At 40.0% G+C, this 17,299-nt stretch overlaps 1 protein-coding gene across 1 annotated transcript in view; it reads left to right on the forward strand.

Annotated features, from left to right (window-relative positions):
• LOC138053006 (DNA helicase B-like) overlaps positions 1–15,129 on the forward strand; it is a 15,363-nt gene extending 234 nt beyond the window's left edge. The window contains exons 1-4 of the mRNA XM_068899679.1: positions 1–362; positions 1,812–2,368; positions 10,066–11,388; positions 11,515–15,129. The exon at positions 1–362 is cut by the window's left edge and continues 234 nt beyond it. Of these exons, the coding sequence (XP_068755780.1) occupies positions 1–362; positions 1,812–2,368; positions 10,066–11,388; positions 11,515–12,078 (2,806 nt within the window). The 3' untranslated portion in view covers positions 12,079–15,129. The remainder of the gene's footprint in view (positions 363–1,811; positions 2,369–10,065; positions 11,389–11,514) is intronic.
• The last annotated feature ends 2,170 nt before the right edge of the window (positions 15,130–17,299 follow it).

Below are 17,299 nucleotides of genomic sequence, written 5' to 3' on the forward strand. Positions count from 1 at the left end.
AGTCTCTCAGGGCGAGAAAACTATTCGTGCTCGATTTGATAGCATGTTTTCCTCTCCATGGTGGATGGCCATGGTAGAGTTAGTTGAGATCGCAGCGAGTTCCCAAACGCAGCGAAAAGTGGCTGTTCCTTCCTACAGTATTCGACTTGATGATGGCGTCGATGCGAATTTGGTTTCGTTGTTTCTGACGAAAGGGTGCTCTGTAAATGAAGAGCACGTATCAGCTTTCTTAGACTTCGCCCAAAGCAGAAACATACGGCTGACGTTCTTGGATCTGCTGAAGAACTTACAAGACTTCGGGAGTAGCGGTGAAGTCAACAGTGACATTTGTAAACAAATTCAAACAAGTTTGCATAGTTCACGTGAGTGCGATTGTCCAATTGACCGAATGCATAAGTGGCGGCCAAAAATGTATTCTTTTGTTAATGAGCTAATGAGACTCTCTCTCAACCATTCTTTTGTATTTTGTCCATGCAAACGAGGCTAGTGAGGCTAATTAGCACAGAAACAAAAGAACATTTTTTTGGCCGCCATTTATGCATTCAGTCAATAATAATTAATAATAACTACAGTAAAATGCCGCGAAGAAGAACCTAGGGTTTAAGAACCTGCTGGCAAAAATTTGTCATTTTAATACTCCAAAATATAAGAACCAGTTTAGCCAAGAAAAATCAACAGGTTCTTATATGTGGGGTTAGACTACATTTTCATAAACATCTTGGCCAAAAGTCTGGCTTTAATATGGTTATTCAGAGCTTCGTTCATGTATAATAAATGTATAATGTATACTATCATTGTTGAAAAATGCATATCTTCTGGCTGTTAACCTAGTTTAGTTAGATTTTTGGTAAATAAATGCCTATTATGACGGACAAATACCATTTATAGCAATTTTTGCTAACAGTATCCTTCTTCATAAAAATTAAGAACCTAATTAAGAACCTAGTTAGCCTAAACCTCCACTAAGTACTCCAAACTATAAGAATCTATTTTGCCAAACATCAAAAAATGTAGGTTTTTCTTCGCAGTGTTTTACTGTAGTCCTAAGTAGTAATCATGGATTTAGTAAAGTGTGTTCGTTGTCTAGTAAAATAATATTTTTTATTGTACTGATTGCCCAGAAATATTTAGGGAAAGTGGATGTGTTGGGTGCTTTATGACAGTACACAGAGAGGACTTGAATCTCCTGTGAAAAGCAGCTGAGTTGACAAATCACAACTTGGCATCCTTGCCGGCCCGAATTGCCATGCGGGGGCGGATTGGCAGTGTCTGTTTCCTATAAAACACACCACTTCACAGCTTTCTGATGTTCTGATAAGTAGCTTTAGTCATATTTGCAAATAATACTTCAAATAAATCAACACAACTTCAATTACCGCGGTAACTTATTCACGGCGCCCGCTGAATTCCGGCCATGTCACTTTCGATTTTGCAATTTACTTGAACGTAGCAAAAATCTCCTAAAATTTTTGTCGCTGATCGTAACTTTTTATATTCTATATTCACGGTTCAAAATTATTGTTGTCTTCATGTCGTAAATATCTCATTCTCGATCGGTATTTTACTCTGTCTAACGCCAGACGATTTTACTCGTCAATGGGGAACCCCAGGAGAAAATGGATTAAACAAACTCTGAGGAAACCTCACTTGCCATCACATCCCTTCTCAGGAGTACACTCTTCTGAACAACCAAACTCCAAGGTGTATCACTCATTGGTCCAAACCATCATAATGTATGGTTTGTGCTCTCGATGACTAGAGTCTTGTTGAAATAAGTGCTTATTAAGCCTTTTCAAACTTCTTATTACTAGCCACAGGAAAAGCCTTCCTGGTACCTGAGTGGACAAAAGTTGCCCATCGTTTATTTCCTTGCCATGTAAGAACATTGCTTTCATCTGTTGATCTCGGCGTGCTTAGAGGCATGGAGAAAGCACTGAAAGATGAGCCATGGATATTTGGTTTTCAGTGCATCATTAAGGAAAGATATGGAATATTAGGCTGTGAGGTGAAGATACCATCATTAGTCAATTGCAACCTCATGGAAAAGATGCCAGTGATGAACCGTGGTGCTCTGTACATTTATAATGCTTTGTGCGAAGTTACGTACAGGTGTGGCCATACTTATTTTCCTTTGGAGGAGTTGAAGAATACAAAGTATTTGAAGCCTTTTACGCCTTTTACTTCCTGGGATGAAAGCCTTGATTATCTCAAGGAGATAAATGCTGTGAAGACCGACAGTGATAACTATGGGAAGCCGTCTTCTCTCTTTTTACCCAGCATTCGAAACTATGAGCAAACTATTGTGAGAACCATTAGCAAAATGATGAAAGGGCACCCATGGGTCGGGGGTGTGGAGATTGACGAGAAGGTGAGTTTTTGTATGAGAGTGGCCATCTGTTAATAAGCAAGATGTGGCTTCAAGTTGATTTTTTTTGCATATTTCTCATATTAAGAACTCAACTATTATACGCTTCACTACATTACATCAATGCTAATGTTAAACTTAATTACAAAGACATTGCTGTAAGCGTTTTTTTTTTAAACCACTTTCACAGTTGTCTTTTTGTAAGAGTGTTGGTTCCCTTTAAAAACACTCTTTTGCGGGATGTCCTTTTGCAGAAAGACCAGCAAATCGTGCAAGAATATATACATTGTACCATATTTGTGTATGGGCAATGCCCCGACTTTTGACTACATTAAGGTGGCTCAAACCAGTTTCAACACTTTCAAGAGACCTTGTTACTGGGTTGCCTATGGGCAAACCCAGTCGAGGTCTGCGTTTAGTTTGTTTGTTTTATTTTATTTTATTTTTTTATTATTATTTTTTTTCCGTGTCGGTAAAAGTCTTGCCTGTCACTCCCCTGGTAAGTGGTATCTTTGTCCATAGAGCCTTCTGCGCGTATTTTCTTAGGATCGAGAGGGTAGTGGAACTGCGTAGATTTCTCTGGTGGACACAGTAGAATCATTAACTTGCCTGCAATGGCGTCGAAAGTCATGCAACGCGAATGGCGTTTTAGTGGATCCTTAAACAAAATATACCCTTATGGAGCTCAATAATGGAAAGTCAGTTGGATAAACTAGGCATGAATCTCAAAAGCGACGAGTACTGGACTTCGACAACAATCTATCGCCCGTCGAGACGAAATCAAAGTGAGCAGTATTTACCTGAAGTACATGGTAATTTGACACAATTGAGTTTCTTGTCTTCACGGCACGCAATGAAATAGGAAGAGGTTTTCGCCTCTAAGAGCAAATATGTTGTTTGTTTCAATAAAACTTTCGCTGGAAAAGGATTCTGTGGAATTTTCTGCCTTTGTAAATTATAATATCATGTTGTGTATTGAATTTTCGAGCTTAAGGTTGAAATGTGATATGGGAGAAGTTTTTTAGTATTGCTCTGTAAGCAGGAAGGGTTCACAGGCCTGTTGGAAGCGTGCTTGAGTTTCAACAAAATGAGCCCCAAAATCAGTGAAAACTTGTGACGCAGATGAATAATAAAGTAGCTGCTATTTCCAAAATGATGGAATTACCTGGTGATAATAAGGTCGTACGCGTCTTGGAGAGTAAATTTTGACTTTGCATAAACAAGAGTTGGGCGATTGTGATCTTTGTTTTGACTTCGCTCATTTCATTGTCAAACTTTATAACACTTGACAGAAAAAGAAACTTACAAAAACCCGGTATCTTGCCATCATTTGACACAGATGCTTCACTGTTTGGCGAGTAAACATGCCGCGGTAACTTAATCACAGTGCCTGCTGAATTCCGGCCATGTCACTTTCGATTTTGCAATTTACTCGAACGTAGCAAAAATCTCCTAAAATTTTTGTCGCTGATCGTAACTTTTTATATTCTATATTCACGGTTCAAAATTATTGTTGTTTTCATGTCGTAAATATTTCATTCTCGATCGACCGTCCCGGAAACTTCCCTCTGCTCTTTCTAAAAACTGTGTATCAATAGTTATTTGCTTTTTCATCAATATTTGTTTTGCATAAAGCAAGCTAACAAAATCTGTACCTTGCTGGGTTCGCATTTGTTAGCGTTAATAGTATTTTCGGTCAGATGCTTGTGTTTTTTATGAGGGGTTCATTGTTTTGGTCTCCCTTCCTAACACTAACCCTGCGGAACAGGGCTTGACTTCAGTGAAGTTTAGTATTACAAAGCTGTCAGATGCTCAGAGGGCACACTTGTGATGCAAGGAAGTTGTGAGGGAACTTGAAAATTATCAACATGTCAGCCCAGAAGCCAATGTTTCTCGCTTCTCTTTTATTTGTTATTCTTCAGAGACTGGAATGCTGCATTTCAATACCACACAATTCAGTGCCTTCTGATTTTCTGTAGCACGTACCACAGGCAACCCAGTGTATGCTTCACGGAAGCATCTCGTTATTAGAAGGATTGACACTACAACACTTTATTCACATAACAGCAATGTTGTGGTACAATGTGAAACGTCAATTATTGCTGAACAAGATGCAGTCATTTTTGTGACGTAACAAGATACCATGGCAACAGGAAAACCTTGCAAAAACACCCCATATTTTGGCTTTAGCTGCTCATATTTGAAAAACTAACTGGGTGACCCCAATTTTTTATTGCACAAAAGTGATCAGCAGGCCAAGATGAAACTCTGCAAAGTTTCAAAAATCTGTGGAGCGGATTCAGAGCTACCTTAAATTTTCAACTATTTAAAGTGGCTCTGAATCCACTCCACAGATTTTTTTTAAACTTTGCAGAAAGTTTTGTTCTGGCATGCTTATTACATTTCAGAAATAAAAAATCGGGGTCACTGAGTTCGTTTTTGAGATATGAGCAGCTAAAGCCAAAATGTGGGGTGTTTTTGCAGGGCTTTCCTGTTGCCACGGTAACTTTTTAACGTGTTTGATATGGTACCATAACATTGCTGTTAAGTGATTAAGTGTTGTAGTGTCAATCCTTCTAATAAGAACATTTCTTTCAAGTGTTGAAACTGGTTAGAGCCACCTTAAACCAATAGTACGGTACTTTTCTTAGTTAACCAGTTTCAGCACTTGGACTCCTTCAATTTGACTACTGTCAGCAGGTATTTTAATTTAGAAGATTATTTCCAAGTCAACCACTCATGCTGAATTATGTCCAACTTAATTGTGTGAGATGGGGCCTACAGTTTGTAGTTGCAGATAATCCAGATTGTGTCCTGCAACACACACTTTTTTTTTGGACGCACAATATAGAGCAAAGAGTCCAATTGAACGCTGAAAAAAATCGGATGTTTAGGCAGCGCAAATGGTATATTTCACAACGACATTGACAAGTTCCATTTCTCACTACAGAGAAATGGTTGGGTTCCTCAAATTTCAAGGTAAGATGTTATTTTCGGATTTTTGTAGTCAAATGATTTCATTTTGTCAACGATTATTTCCAGCTTGAGGAGTAAGTTCTTGCGTGACATTATCTGAGCTGTTTTTTAGGTGAGACAGTCAGCGACACTTTCAATCAGTCGAGTTCAGTTTGTTGCATGCTTTCCAAGTGAATTTCAAGCATTGGTTTGTTTATCATGAGCGAAATGGCAGAGAATCCATTGGCAAAGTATGTTAAATTTTTGTTTTGTGTGACCATACCCTGTTGATACTTATTCTGGGCATGCTCGTGTTTCAGATGAATTCAACTTGAAACCGAAGCTATGTTTTGAATTCAGGGTCCTCTGCACAATTTGTGCACTGCCATTGCTAAAGTAAAGTTGTTTGTCATCTGCATGAGCCGATAGTTTAGCTTTCTAAATTGTATTGGTGAACAGATTGTTTAAGATGATATTGAAAAGCTGGGTCCTGGCACAGATCCTTGTGGAATGCCTGACATCAGCTTCCCACTGCATGGGCGAGTATTGTCAAGCCTAACACATACCGGTAGTTTAATTTTAAAAATGTTATTGCAAAATATACTGTTAATTGTAAAAGAATCGTTGCTTGTGTAATATTTCCTTGCTTAATTTCCCTTCAACATAGTAGTTGTTGCATGGACTTAGTACATGATCAGAGTGGCTGAGTGACCTTTTCTGTCACTTGTCCCAGGTCTTCCACCTAATAATCACCTACAGTTGCAAAGTGGTTACTACTGGGAAACCATTGCAAAAAAAGACATGCACAATTTATTTAAACTAGGAGTAAGATTAACAGAGTGAGTTCGACTGGCTTTTAGCCACTGAGGAAGTGCAAAAGTGTTAAAGTATATGTATTTTCTTGTGATCCATGGATAGGACCCCTATAATCATCACTTTCATATCTTGTTCTATAATTCTACAACGAAAGGACATAAATGCTATGAATGACTGTTCTAGGGAGAATGGTAGGTTTATTTTGTAACCACAAGCTCTACCGGTAATTATTTTGTTTGAGGTAACATCAATCAATTGACTACTGAGTTTGTGTTTCCTTTGATTCCTGATAGCATGACCATGAAACATTAAGTACAGTGTACAATCCCTGAATTGCTGATTGAATTATTCACCAGGATTCACATACACTTCCCTAAGACTCTGACAAAGCAATTTAAAAAATATGACAGCTCAGCTCAAAAGCAGAATAAAGGGCAATTTTATTTACCAGGAAAAGGCTTCAATTCAATGAAAGGGAAGGGTGCCAGAGGTTATACCTATCGAGGGTATCCGCCCGCAGCCAGATGTAAATGGCATGACCATGAAACAGTCAAGTAAACTGTACAAACCCAGAATTGCTGTTTGAAAATATTACATGTATATTCACCAGGATTCACATACACTTCCCTAAGACTCTGACGAAGCAAATTTAAAAGCATAACAGTTCAGCTCAGAGCAGAATAAAAGGTGATTTTACCTACCAGGAAAAGGCTTAATAATAATAATAATAATAATAATGATAATGATAATAATAATAATGATAATAATAATAATAATGATAATAATAATAATAATAATAATAATAATGATAATAATAATAATAATAATAATAACAACTAGGAGTTTCAGTGAGAAAGTGAGTGCTGGCGTGGAAACTGGGAGCAGTGACTGGTATTTTTTTTTTAAAAACCGGTGCAAATATTTGAAGAAAGACGATCTACTGGAAATGTGCGTGAAAGTATTTAAAAAGCAAAGAAAGGTGTGCATATCTTAAGCATGTGTCGCAGACGTTACTATTTTATAAGCAAAGGGATAATTTCAAAACAATGTCACTTCATTCTTTCAATTTAAACTTCTGTTCTCAAATTTCTGGCCCCTTTTCAGCAAAAGAGTATCTTTTTGGGAAATGCTGAGCATAGTTGAACAAATGTCAATTTAATTTTATTGTCGTGCTTGAGAATAGACTGGGAACAGTCTCTTATTTTTCAATGACACAGTTGAGCGCGCGATTGCGTGACACGCCCCGTTTTCACCACTAATTTGCATAAAATAATAATTTCACTTGTCGTGCGTGGCTCTGAGGAAATAAGGACAACTGCTTGTGGTCTAGCTCAGGAACTGATTTTCTCTTCACTCAACAGTTGAAGAAGTTGAAGAACAATTTGACTCGGTGATCAAAGAAAGAACATATACGGTTGAATGATGATCAATGACAACCCACTGGAAAAGTATGCGACTCGAAGGCTGTGACTGTAGGATTCCCTTCTACGACGTGTACGTGACGTTATTTCGGGTATCAATACCCCGGATAATAGACATGACCCACCACAATCGACTGCACATGCTTCCGATCTTACATTCAAATTGTGATTTTTTTGGCTAATGTCAAGAATAATATGCTGCCCCTCGCTAAAGCTCACCAGCAATAATTATAGCAACTTTATTCATGTACCTAATTCAATGAAAGGGAAGGATACAGTGTACCAGAAGTTATACCTATCGAGGGTATCCTCCCGCAGCTGAATATAATTGACTGAGAGCCGATTTTGATGAGGGAGGAAAACTGGAGTACCCAGAGAAAAACCCTCAGAGTTAGATTGAGATCAACTGAAACTCGGCCCACATACAAACCAAGACTAGGGCTAAACCCGGGTCACAGAGCTCGGAGGTGTGGTTGATAACCCCTAAACCACCCCAACTCCAAACCAAAAACTTGCCTCAGAAATTACCAAAGACCACAATGTTCAAACAGAATGTGAACAGGAGGCTCAACATTACAGTAGTTATCACTCACAGCCACCCCTCAACAGCTTTTTTTCATATTCCAAAAGTAAAATTTAGGTGGATGTCAATCAAGTGTTTCCATGAAGAATTCAACTGCCGCTAAGAGAACAACACTATTATCGTGGAAACATATGATTGATGTCCACCTAAATTTTACTTTTGGAATATGAAAAATGTTGTTGAGGGGCATGTGTGACTGATAACTGCTGTAAAGTGAGGCAAATGTGTGTCAAACCTTGCAGCCTGGTGTCCATCCCATCTGAAGCAAGGCAAATGTGTCCAAACGCAACTCAATTTGTTTTTGAACAGCACAGGACACCAGCAAATCTCCTCACTTCAAATGGAGAAATCATGCCCCTTTTTTTAAGAAGTCCTTGTAATCTGGTCTGATGTCTTTTTCAAAGAAACTTCAACATCTAACAAACATCCTATGTCATCCAAATTTCTATCACTTAATTCTTTTTCAAAACAAATTATGGCCAAGCTTTATAGAATGGTGTTGGCAATCAAGTGAGAAGTATCTTATAGTATTTTTAAATTTTAATCTGTCATGTCTATTTTTGTAGTTCTAAATAAATTATTTTAATTGCGATTGAGGGTTACTAGTTCATGAATGTTTACTGTCATGTGTTGCCCTCATTAAATAAAGTTGCTACTACTACTTCTACTACTATTACCACCACCACCACTACACACCACATATGAAAACTTCTTTGTAAAATTCTTAAAAGTGCCAAAATCATCAAAACTTGTTTATAAGAAGCTTGTTTCAAACAAAAGTGAACAACCAAGCGTAAGAAAAATGGCATAAAGATACAAGCGTTGTATTTAAAAATCATTCCACTTGTAAGTAAGCGAAATTAGGTGATATATAATTTTTCAGACACCATGCAATTGCTCTTAATGGTTTAGAGGTGGTGCCAATTAATTTTCAGCTTTTCAACATCAATAAACATTGACTAAATAAGGTTCCAGGATCAAACCAATGCTTTTAATTAAAATGTAACTTTATTTTGAGTGGGAGTAAAAAATTCTGGAAACTGCATTGATTTACCGGTATGTAACTAATTTTGTATTTTTTGAGGGAGTTTCTTCTTGGAAATATTTGAATGTTAGTTATACCATGTGTATTTCGAAAAGAAGTGCATACCCTATTCATTAAGAATTTTTAGTTAACATGGAACCAATGATATTATGAATGCAACAGTGAAAATGTTTCAACCTTTCAACCGTGTCAACAGCCTAAAACAATGGTTCTTATCTGCACAAGACCTAATCACTGTGATGCTTTTAATGCCTGTGAGAATGAAAATGGCTAGTCTGCGTGTACCGGCGCGGGTCCGTGTGGAAAACAACCCATTTGGTTTGAACAAGTGTGTTTATTTTGACGTCTCGCTGAGCTCTTCGCTCACACCTTACACCTTTAATACACCTGTCAAACTGAACGACAGGGCAAAATTTTACACAAATGTAAAACAGGAGGACAGGAAAAACAAAACGAAACACTTACGCCTTTCCGGGCTTTACAACACGGACCGCATGGTCTAAAACTAATTGCGCAAGCGCAAAAACTAAAACGAGCCTGAGTTGTCACGCAACGTGACATTGTAAGCCTAGCGGCGTGCTAGGGCCGCTACACTGCGTCTTGAGCAGGCTGGCGTTAGCCATGGATATGGACTCCACTCAGGCTCTGCAGGGCATTGCACTACACTTAACAATCTGTTGCGCACTGATAGATTTGTGACATTTAAGTACTTGTGACTGTAGTGGTTTTGTTCAATTATGTATTTATCATAACCATATATATTATATATATGTTAGTATTACTATGTAAGCCTCTGACTCCTCTTGTAATTAGCAATATGCTACTAAAAGAGTGAATAAACATATTATTAATTAGTATAAATTCTCTGTCCATTTTTCAGGCCTTTGGTGGTGATCAAGACCAGCTTGAGGCAGCAAAAATGATGACCACAAAACCGGTTGTTGTGGTATCTGGAAAAGGTGGCTGTGGGAAGACCCATGTTGTGTCAAAGGTTTTATCACAGATGTTAAAGCTGAAAATACCTCAGTTTGCAGCTGCCTGTGAATCCCATACCAAACAAGATGAAGAACCCATGGGTGGCGTTTCTCAAAGCTTTTCTGGTGTGTCTCAAATGGATTTTCAAGGCTGTGCAAGCCCCATTCGTAGTTCTACCATTAATTCAGTTCTTGAAACACCACCAAGAGTTGAGAAATTCCCAAAGTGTTCTGATCAGCTTCCAGAGGATGAAAGTGAGACTAGTGACCCTGGTGGTGATGAAGTTTTACTAACAGCCCCAACCGGGAAAGCAGCCAGTATCTTAGGGAAACGAATTTGCTTTCAAGCCTATACGTTACATTCAGTCATCTTTAGTTACCTAAAATGGATCGAGGCAAAGAAATGTAGCGAAAGTCATTCTACTTGGAAATTTTCAGACGTCAAACTTCTTGTTTGTGATGAAAGTTCTCTTATATCCTTGAGAACATTCGCTACTCTACTGAACATTCTCACAATGAATAGTTCACTGCAGCAAATTATATTGTTGGGTGACAAACACCAGTTGCCGTCAATTGAACCTGGAAACCTACTGGCTGATGTTTTTAATGCCCTTTTGAATCATGGCTCCAGTGTCACATTGAGAACCAACCATAGAAGTGAATCTCAGCTAATTGTGGAAAATGCTGAAAAAATATCCAGACAGCAGATGCCATTCTTCCCACCTAAACCCCTAAGCGGATTCATGAGGCTTGGCTACCAAGCAAAGCAAAGTGAAAGCGGTGTTGATTTTTCTCACATAGCTCTAAACCAAGTGGTGAAAGACTTGTTAGAAAACAAAATACCATCTGTCTCATTGCCAGAGCCGGAGAGGTCTCAGTTTATTGCCTTTCGTCACGACGACTGTTCAGAGATCAACGAGTTATGTTCTCGCATTTATAACCAACATCCCTTAAAGAACGATAAAGGGAAAGTGGATTTTCAAGTGGGTGATAAGGTGTGTGTGAAAAAGAATGTTGAGTGCTTTGATATCCATGGCAAAGAGGAGGTGAAATTGAATAATGGAGAGATTTTCTTCATAAGGAAAATCATTGAAGAAAAGGATAACCATAACAAGAAAACAACATACTTTGATCTTGCTAATACAGAAAAGATTATGACGATTGATGCAAAGATGTTAAAGAAGGCAAAGCTCCGCCACGCATGGGCAAGAACAATACATACATTTCAGGTTTGTGCTAGACATCCGTGCAGCCATTTTGCAGGGTTCCTCTTTTGTGGAAGACTAAAAAAACAACAATAGTATGTAAGCTGTCTAGCCTTCATTTGACTCAAGCCTTGTTTTTTTCTCTAATAGGGCTCCGAGATTGACACCGTAGTGTATGTTGTTGGGAGACCCGGATTTTACCAAACTTGCCAGCATGTTTACACGGCTGTGACACGTGGTGTACGACAAGTTATCATAATTAGCAACCCTGGCCACTTGGAGGAAGTCGTCAAAAGAAAGCCATTCCCTCGGAAAACAAGGCTGCAGCAATATCTTGCTGATGATTTGCTAAAGCCTGTTACTTGTACGGGAGACAAAGATATCTCCGAAAGTGCGAGCTTCGCAAATGATGAAAAAAGTGGTTTTCACAGAAGGGAAGATGATAGAGTGATTGGAAGCACTAACCAGGAGATTTGTCCACAGACGTCCTCGGGATATTTGACATTACCAACTCCGCCACAGACTCCAAGAAGTACTAAACGAAAAGCCACCAGTCCAGTAAGGGAACAACCCAACAGCACACCCACAAAACGTATACGGACAGCGCAGTATAACTCAAACTGCAAGGTATGCAAGGGTCCAGTTTATGCTGGAAGAGATGAGATAACCTACAATGGCCAAACAAAGTCTTGGGTGCACAAAAATTGTGTTTAGTGTAAGGAAGAAGTTTAAAAGCGGACAAACCCGCTGGAATTCTGCGAATCCTGCAATCTGATTGGCTCTGGGAGCTGGCGGAATCCTAGCCCTGGTTGGGTGAGCTTGTGTAATGACCTTAAATTTCCATTTTTCGACATCGAATCCGTCCGTTTACATACAGAAGTAAGTGTTTCAAAACAGAGTTTTATTAGACAAGAGGCGAGGAAACATAATTCAAATAACTCGCTTACTGCATTCGCTATCAAGCGCGGTGCGAGTCAACAATTTAAAAACTGATTTCAGAGAGGGATACCCTGGTCCCAGAGGTTTTTCTTGAGCCGCAAGAGTTCCGCGAAGCAGTATAGTCGAGTCGCGAAGCGGCGAGAAGAGAAAAACCTCTGGTTACCTTGGACTTGAATCTCACTTTCATGCAGACGCAAGGGTCAGGATCTGACACTCAGGCTCGGATTGGTTGATATTTTTACAACCATGCAAATCGAGCTTGCTTGAGTGAGGCTCCAGCACTTGGCTAAGTAGCCTGACTTCTGGCTGTTATACACAATTGTGGTCTCATTCACACAGAAGCCCTTCAAGCTAATCCTGCCAAGCCGACCACATGCTGGAAAGGTCAGACCACAGCACCGGGAACACTGTCCCCTACTCTTTTCGAATAGTGTGTGGGATCTTTAACGTCCCACAGAGTTAATGAACAAGGGTTGTGAGACGGGACCTCCGGCTTATCGTCCTTATCCGAGAAGACTAGAGAGTCTAACCATTTGCAGATGTAATTAAAAAAGGCAGCACTTTCTCCTCAGTTATTTAAAGACCCTGAGTGTTGGTCCGGCCGGAGTTGAACTCACGACCTCCCGCGTGACAGCCTGGTGCTCAACCAACTGAGCCACCGGTCAATATGATTGGTTCGTTTTTGATTGATATTACCGTGGGGACGCGTGATTGCTAAGTTGCCATTGGTCCCTTTTGCAATTATCAATTTGACGCGTTTGACAGGTGGCGTTTGAATGAAAGTGAGACACAAGTCCAAGGTAACCAGAGGTTTTTCTCTTCTCGCCGCTTCGCGACTCGTCTTCACCAATTCGCGAAACACCTCTGCCTGGGACCAGGGTAAGAGAGGGAGAGAGAGAGAGGAAAAAAGTATATGTTATTTACCAGCTAAGGGTCGGTCCAAGACCTCGGTCACAGATTTTCGCTATACGGACCTCCCAGCTGGCAAGTAACATATATACATCATCATATGAAGGTCTTTGAAAAATATTTAATATCAGCTGTAATCCCTGAGGTCAATCCTTGTGGTTGAACAAATTAAGTCGTAAGAATATAAACATAATGCTAGAATGAGGTAAAATTATAAGGGAGTGACGTTTTGTCAGCTAGTAAAAATAAAAACAGTTTTGTTTTAATATTTCTTTAGAATTGTGAAGTGATGAAGATAAATAGATTATTAAATGACAAATGATTTTCATTGCGCATCTATAACTGCGCGCGATTTCTTGCGTTTCACAAGTACGGTGACCCCCATTCTGAATTTGATTATTTTGATAAGAAGTAGTAATATCAGCAAAATTGTATGTCGAGCTTCGGAATTTTTTAAATGCGACTGTACGGGGGAAGCACAAATGTGTCTGACAAGTACTTATACAATAATCTCTCGTAGAGTACAGTGCTAATGAGTGTATTCAAGGAAAGCCATATTTGAATACAACTTGTCGGGAACACCTTATTTAAAGCTACACTCTCCCAGATATCACAGCCTACTATTCGTTTAAAAAAACGGCCTCAATAATTCAACGTTGGGTGTGATTTGCATTTTCGAGTTTCCAAAGGGGTCAAACCAGACGGAATCAGCGACATCGTGCCACCCTCCTCATCATCCCCTGTTACAGCAGAGTCTGAAATCTACAAAATCACCCCCTTCAAGGGAACCACCTTAAGACCAAAGCAGATAAGTAGGTTCCAGGTGAAATCACGCAAGGAAAACGTAATGTTTGCGATGTTCGTACCCTTGTTGCGTTTTGCGCTTCACGGGGTAATCAAAGGAATCCATAGCGCGGGGACGTTCATTTGGGACAGTAAGTGGAGAAAAATGTTTGATTCAAAATAGAGGATAAGCGGATTGTTTTTATTTTTTCTGTGAGGGGAGGATTTGCTTAGTTTCGGGTGAACTAAAAGCGTCTGAAAAAATTACCAAGGAAGCATACTTTAGAAGCGTCAGGCTTCGTCTTCTGCAAAACTTCGAAAATACTAAAGCCTGGTATCCATATGATCGTCCGGATCGCCCCGATTCCGCCAGTCGTTCCAAACAATGTTCAGAGCCGATCGGGACGATTATATGGAAACACTACACAGGTAATCGCTGACGACCCGGGCGACTGAGACGACCTCGATCGCTTGGATAGAACTGAGTCAGGCTATCCGGACGATCGAGGTTAGCCTGCAGAGCAGGCGTTTTTTGGCAGGCGGACGCTTGTTCAAGGTCTAAAGTTCGTAATGGGCTGCCATTTTGAAAGCATGCATCCCGTAGAGGACTGTCCTCCCTCTCACTGAGGGCAATTTTTTTGACTGGCCTCAGGCCTCTGTTAGTCTTGCTATCCAAGATGTCGGCCAATAGTTCATACCAAACCAAAAATACGCCTGCTTTGCAGGCTAGATCGAGGTGGTCAGCCGCCCGGGTCGTCAGCAATCGCCTGGGTAGTGTTTTCATATAATCGTCCCGATCGCCTCTGAACTTTATTTGAAACGACTGGGGCGATCCGGACGATGATATGGAAACCAGGTTTAAGGAACACTTCTGAAGCAGTTGGGAGAGGGCACCATCATGTATCGAGTTGTCGAAAGTAGAAAGATTTAGGATCTAAGAACATTTAAGATTTGCATACTTTCTAAGTTTAGGCAAACACGTAGAAACCTCCGTGACTGTTGTTTTTGAATAGCGTGACAATCATGTTGAAATAGGTGCTAAGTAACGTAAAGGATCATGGGATTGTAAAAACACGTGCGTTGAGAAATAGAAAATGATCTGTAGAAAGTTCCTGTTGATGTCATTAAACCGAAGAAAAGGACCTGGATTGTTATGTTGTGTGAGTTTAATTGGAGTCAGATAGTTATTTGATGTCTCGTGTTGGTATATGAGCGTTTACGGAATCGAACACGAGTCGACGTTGGCAAGTTAACCATTTCATTCTATGTCGTCTACCCTACGGAAGTTATGGTCAAGAAATTTCGTGCCATTTTCGTGGCCAATCCGAGTTCACAATCACTGCTGGACTGATTTTGTTCCTCGAACTCAAAGTTTATAACTCTCTTTTGCGTCTTGTCGAAAGTGAGAGAGAGGACTCTGAGTACGAGCTTGCCACCACCCTTTTCCCGCGTGAAGCACAAGCCACGTGGATATGCTCTGTGTCCTGATTGGTTCTGACGATCGAGTGGTCTGTCAGTCATCAAGTAGGCTCGATATCCGCCGCTCACTCGAGTTCGGGTATCCGGAAGTGAGCGCTGGCTCATTTCCCGAAACAGCGGCTGGTAATCGAGCCTAGTCATCAAGGCGAGTCGCGCTGCTCGGAAAAGAAAGTGAGTTTTCAATCAAACGTAAATGAATACATTTTCCACCAGGCCCCAGTTGCTCAAAGACCGGACAACTTTTTTCGGTCGATAAGTCACTATCCAGAGTATAAAATAAACTCCGCGTTAAACGTTGGCCAAGAGTTTCGTCACACCTTTAACTGTAGGTGCTTGGAGTGTGCATATTCAGAGTTACGAGGGCAAATACTGAAATCTTTGCACAGATTGGAACTGAAGGATAGTGAGTTATCCATCGGATAAAGTTATCCGCCCTTTGAACGACTGAGGCAAGTCTCCCCAGGACCCCCCTGGCTACGCCCCGTTTCTTTTAAGCTTGCTTGCAACTGCTTAAGTTCCTGATTAACTCCGTGCGATCGCGATGACCTTCAGCTCTCTTGTATTGTAGTTCAAATATATGAATGTATTCTTTTTAACAAATAGATTCCATGTTGCCGTGCGTGTGTTCAGTAACAGATCTCAGATCACGTGAAAATGTAGAAATAACAAAAAAGTGGCACACTGATGTTCTTACCACATTTTGACATCTTCTATGATCTATTACTGAACAGACGCACGGCAACATGGAATCTATTTGTACCCATGGGCTCCTGATATAAGTTTTTTATGGTGACGTCCACTATGCGGACCATAGGCGAGAACCAATCAATCAAATGCGTGCGTTTTTTAGCCTATTTTATAAACTAGTGAAATTGAGGTTTTAAACCTTTGCAAAAACCGTGGAAGATAAGTCTTGCACAGCGTTGGATGAGAGAAGATCGTGATCAGTCAAAATTGATTCAAAAATATTGATGAAAGTCAAGCAGACTATTGCACAACTGATAAAACAACAATTTGTCCATAGCCTTCGAGCAATTGCTTCGTTGTGGGGACTGGGGTGCGCGACGAGAAAGCCTGGCTCTATACCAGTCACGACAACTTGAAAGTCATGGGATTTTAGTACGGTTTTCAAGTAAGGGTCGTAAAACAAATACCAAAATAATTACTTCGACCAAACAGCGCAATGAACTAATCCAAATTCGTAGTAACTCTATGTAACTTGCTCAATGCGCGCGTGCGTTGGTTTTCCTTAATTCTCATTTGTTGATAAACTCGCGTGAAATTTTTAAACCAATCACTAAGCGTAGCAATTGCAATCGCGCAGTATTACTTTCGACAGTCATTTAAAAATTGTTCTATTAATTTAGCACGAGCCTGTAAGTACCGGTACGTGAAAATAAATTCTCCGTCCAATTTCTTTGACACCCAAAATATTTTATTGCTTTCGACTAATGTATGAAACTAGTCTCCTTCGCAGCCGTTTTTGGATGTCACGCAACGCTCCCCCCAAAGAACTTGAAACCAGCCATGCTGAAAAAAATTGATAGCAAACAGTTGGCACTAAACCAAAATCGTAGACAACGGATGCACTAATAAACTTAAATATATTGCACAGTAGTTTACACAGGTCCCCCAGAACAGAATAAGTGAGAGACCACCACACTTCTCGTCAATTCTCGAAACGTGTGTGGGTTCTTTAACGTCCCACTCAAGTGATGTGAGACGGGGCCTACGGTTTATCGTCCTTATCATAGAAGACTAGAAAGTCTAACCACTTGCGGGTGTAATTACAAAGGCAGCACTTTCTTTTCAGTTGTTTTAAGAC

The sequence above is a fragment of the Montipora capricornis genome, chromosome 6 (assembly GCF_036669925.1).
Source record: "Montipora capricornis isolate CH-2021 chromosome 6, ASM3666992v2, whole genome shotgun sequence".
In the NCBI taxonomy this organism is placed as follows: Eukaryota; Metazoa; Cnidaria; class Anthozoa; order Scleractinia; family Acroporidae; genus Montipora; species Montipora capricornis.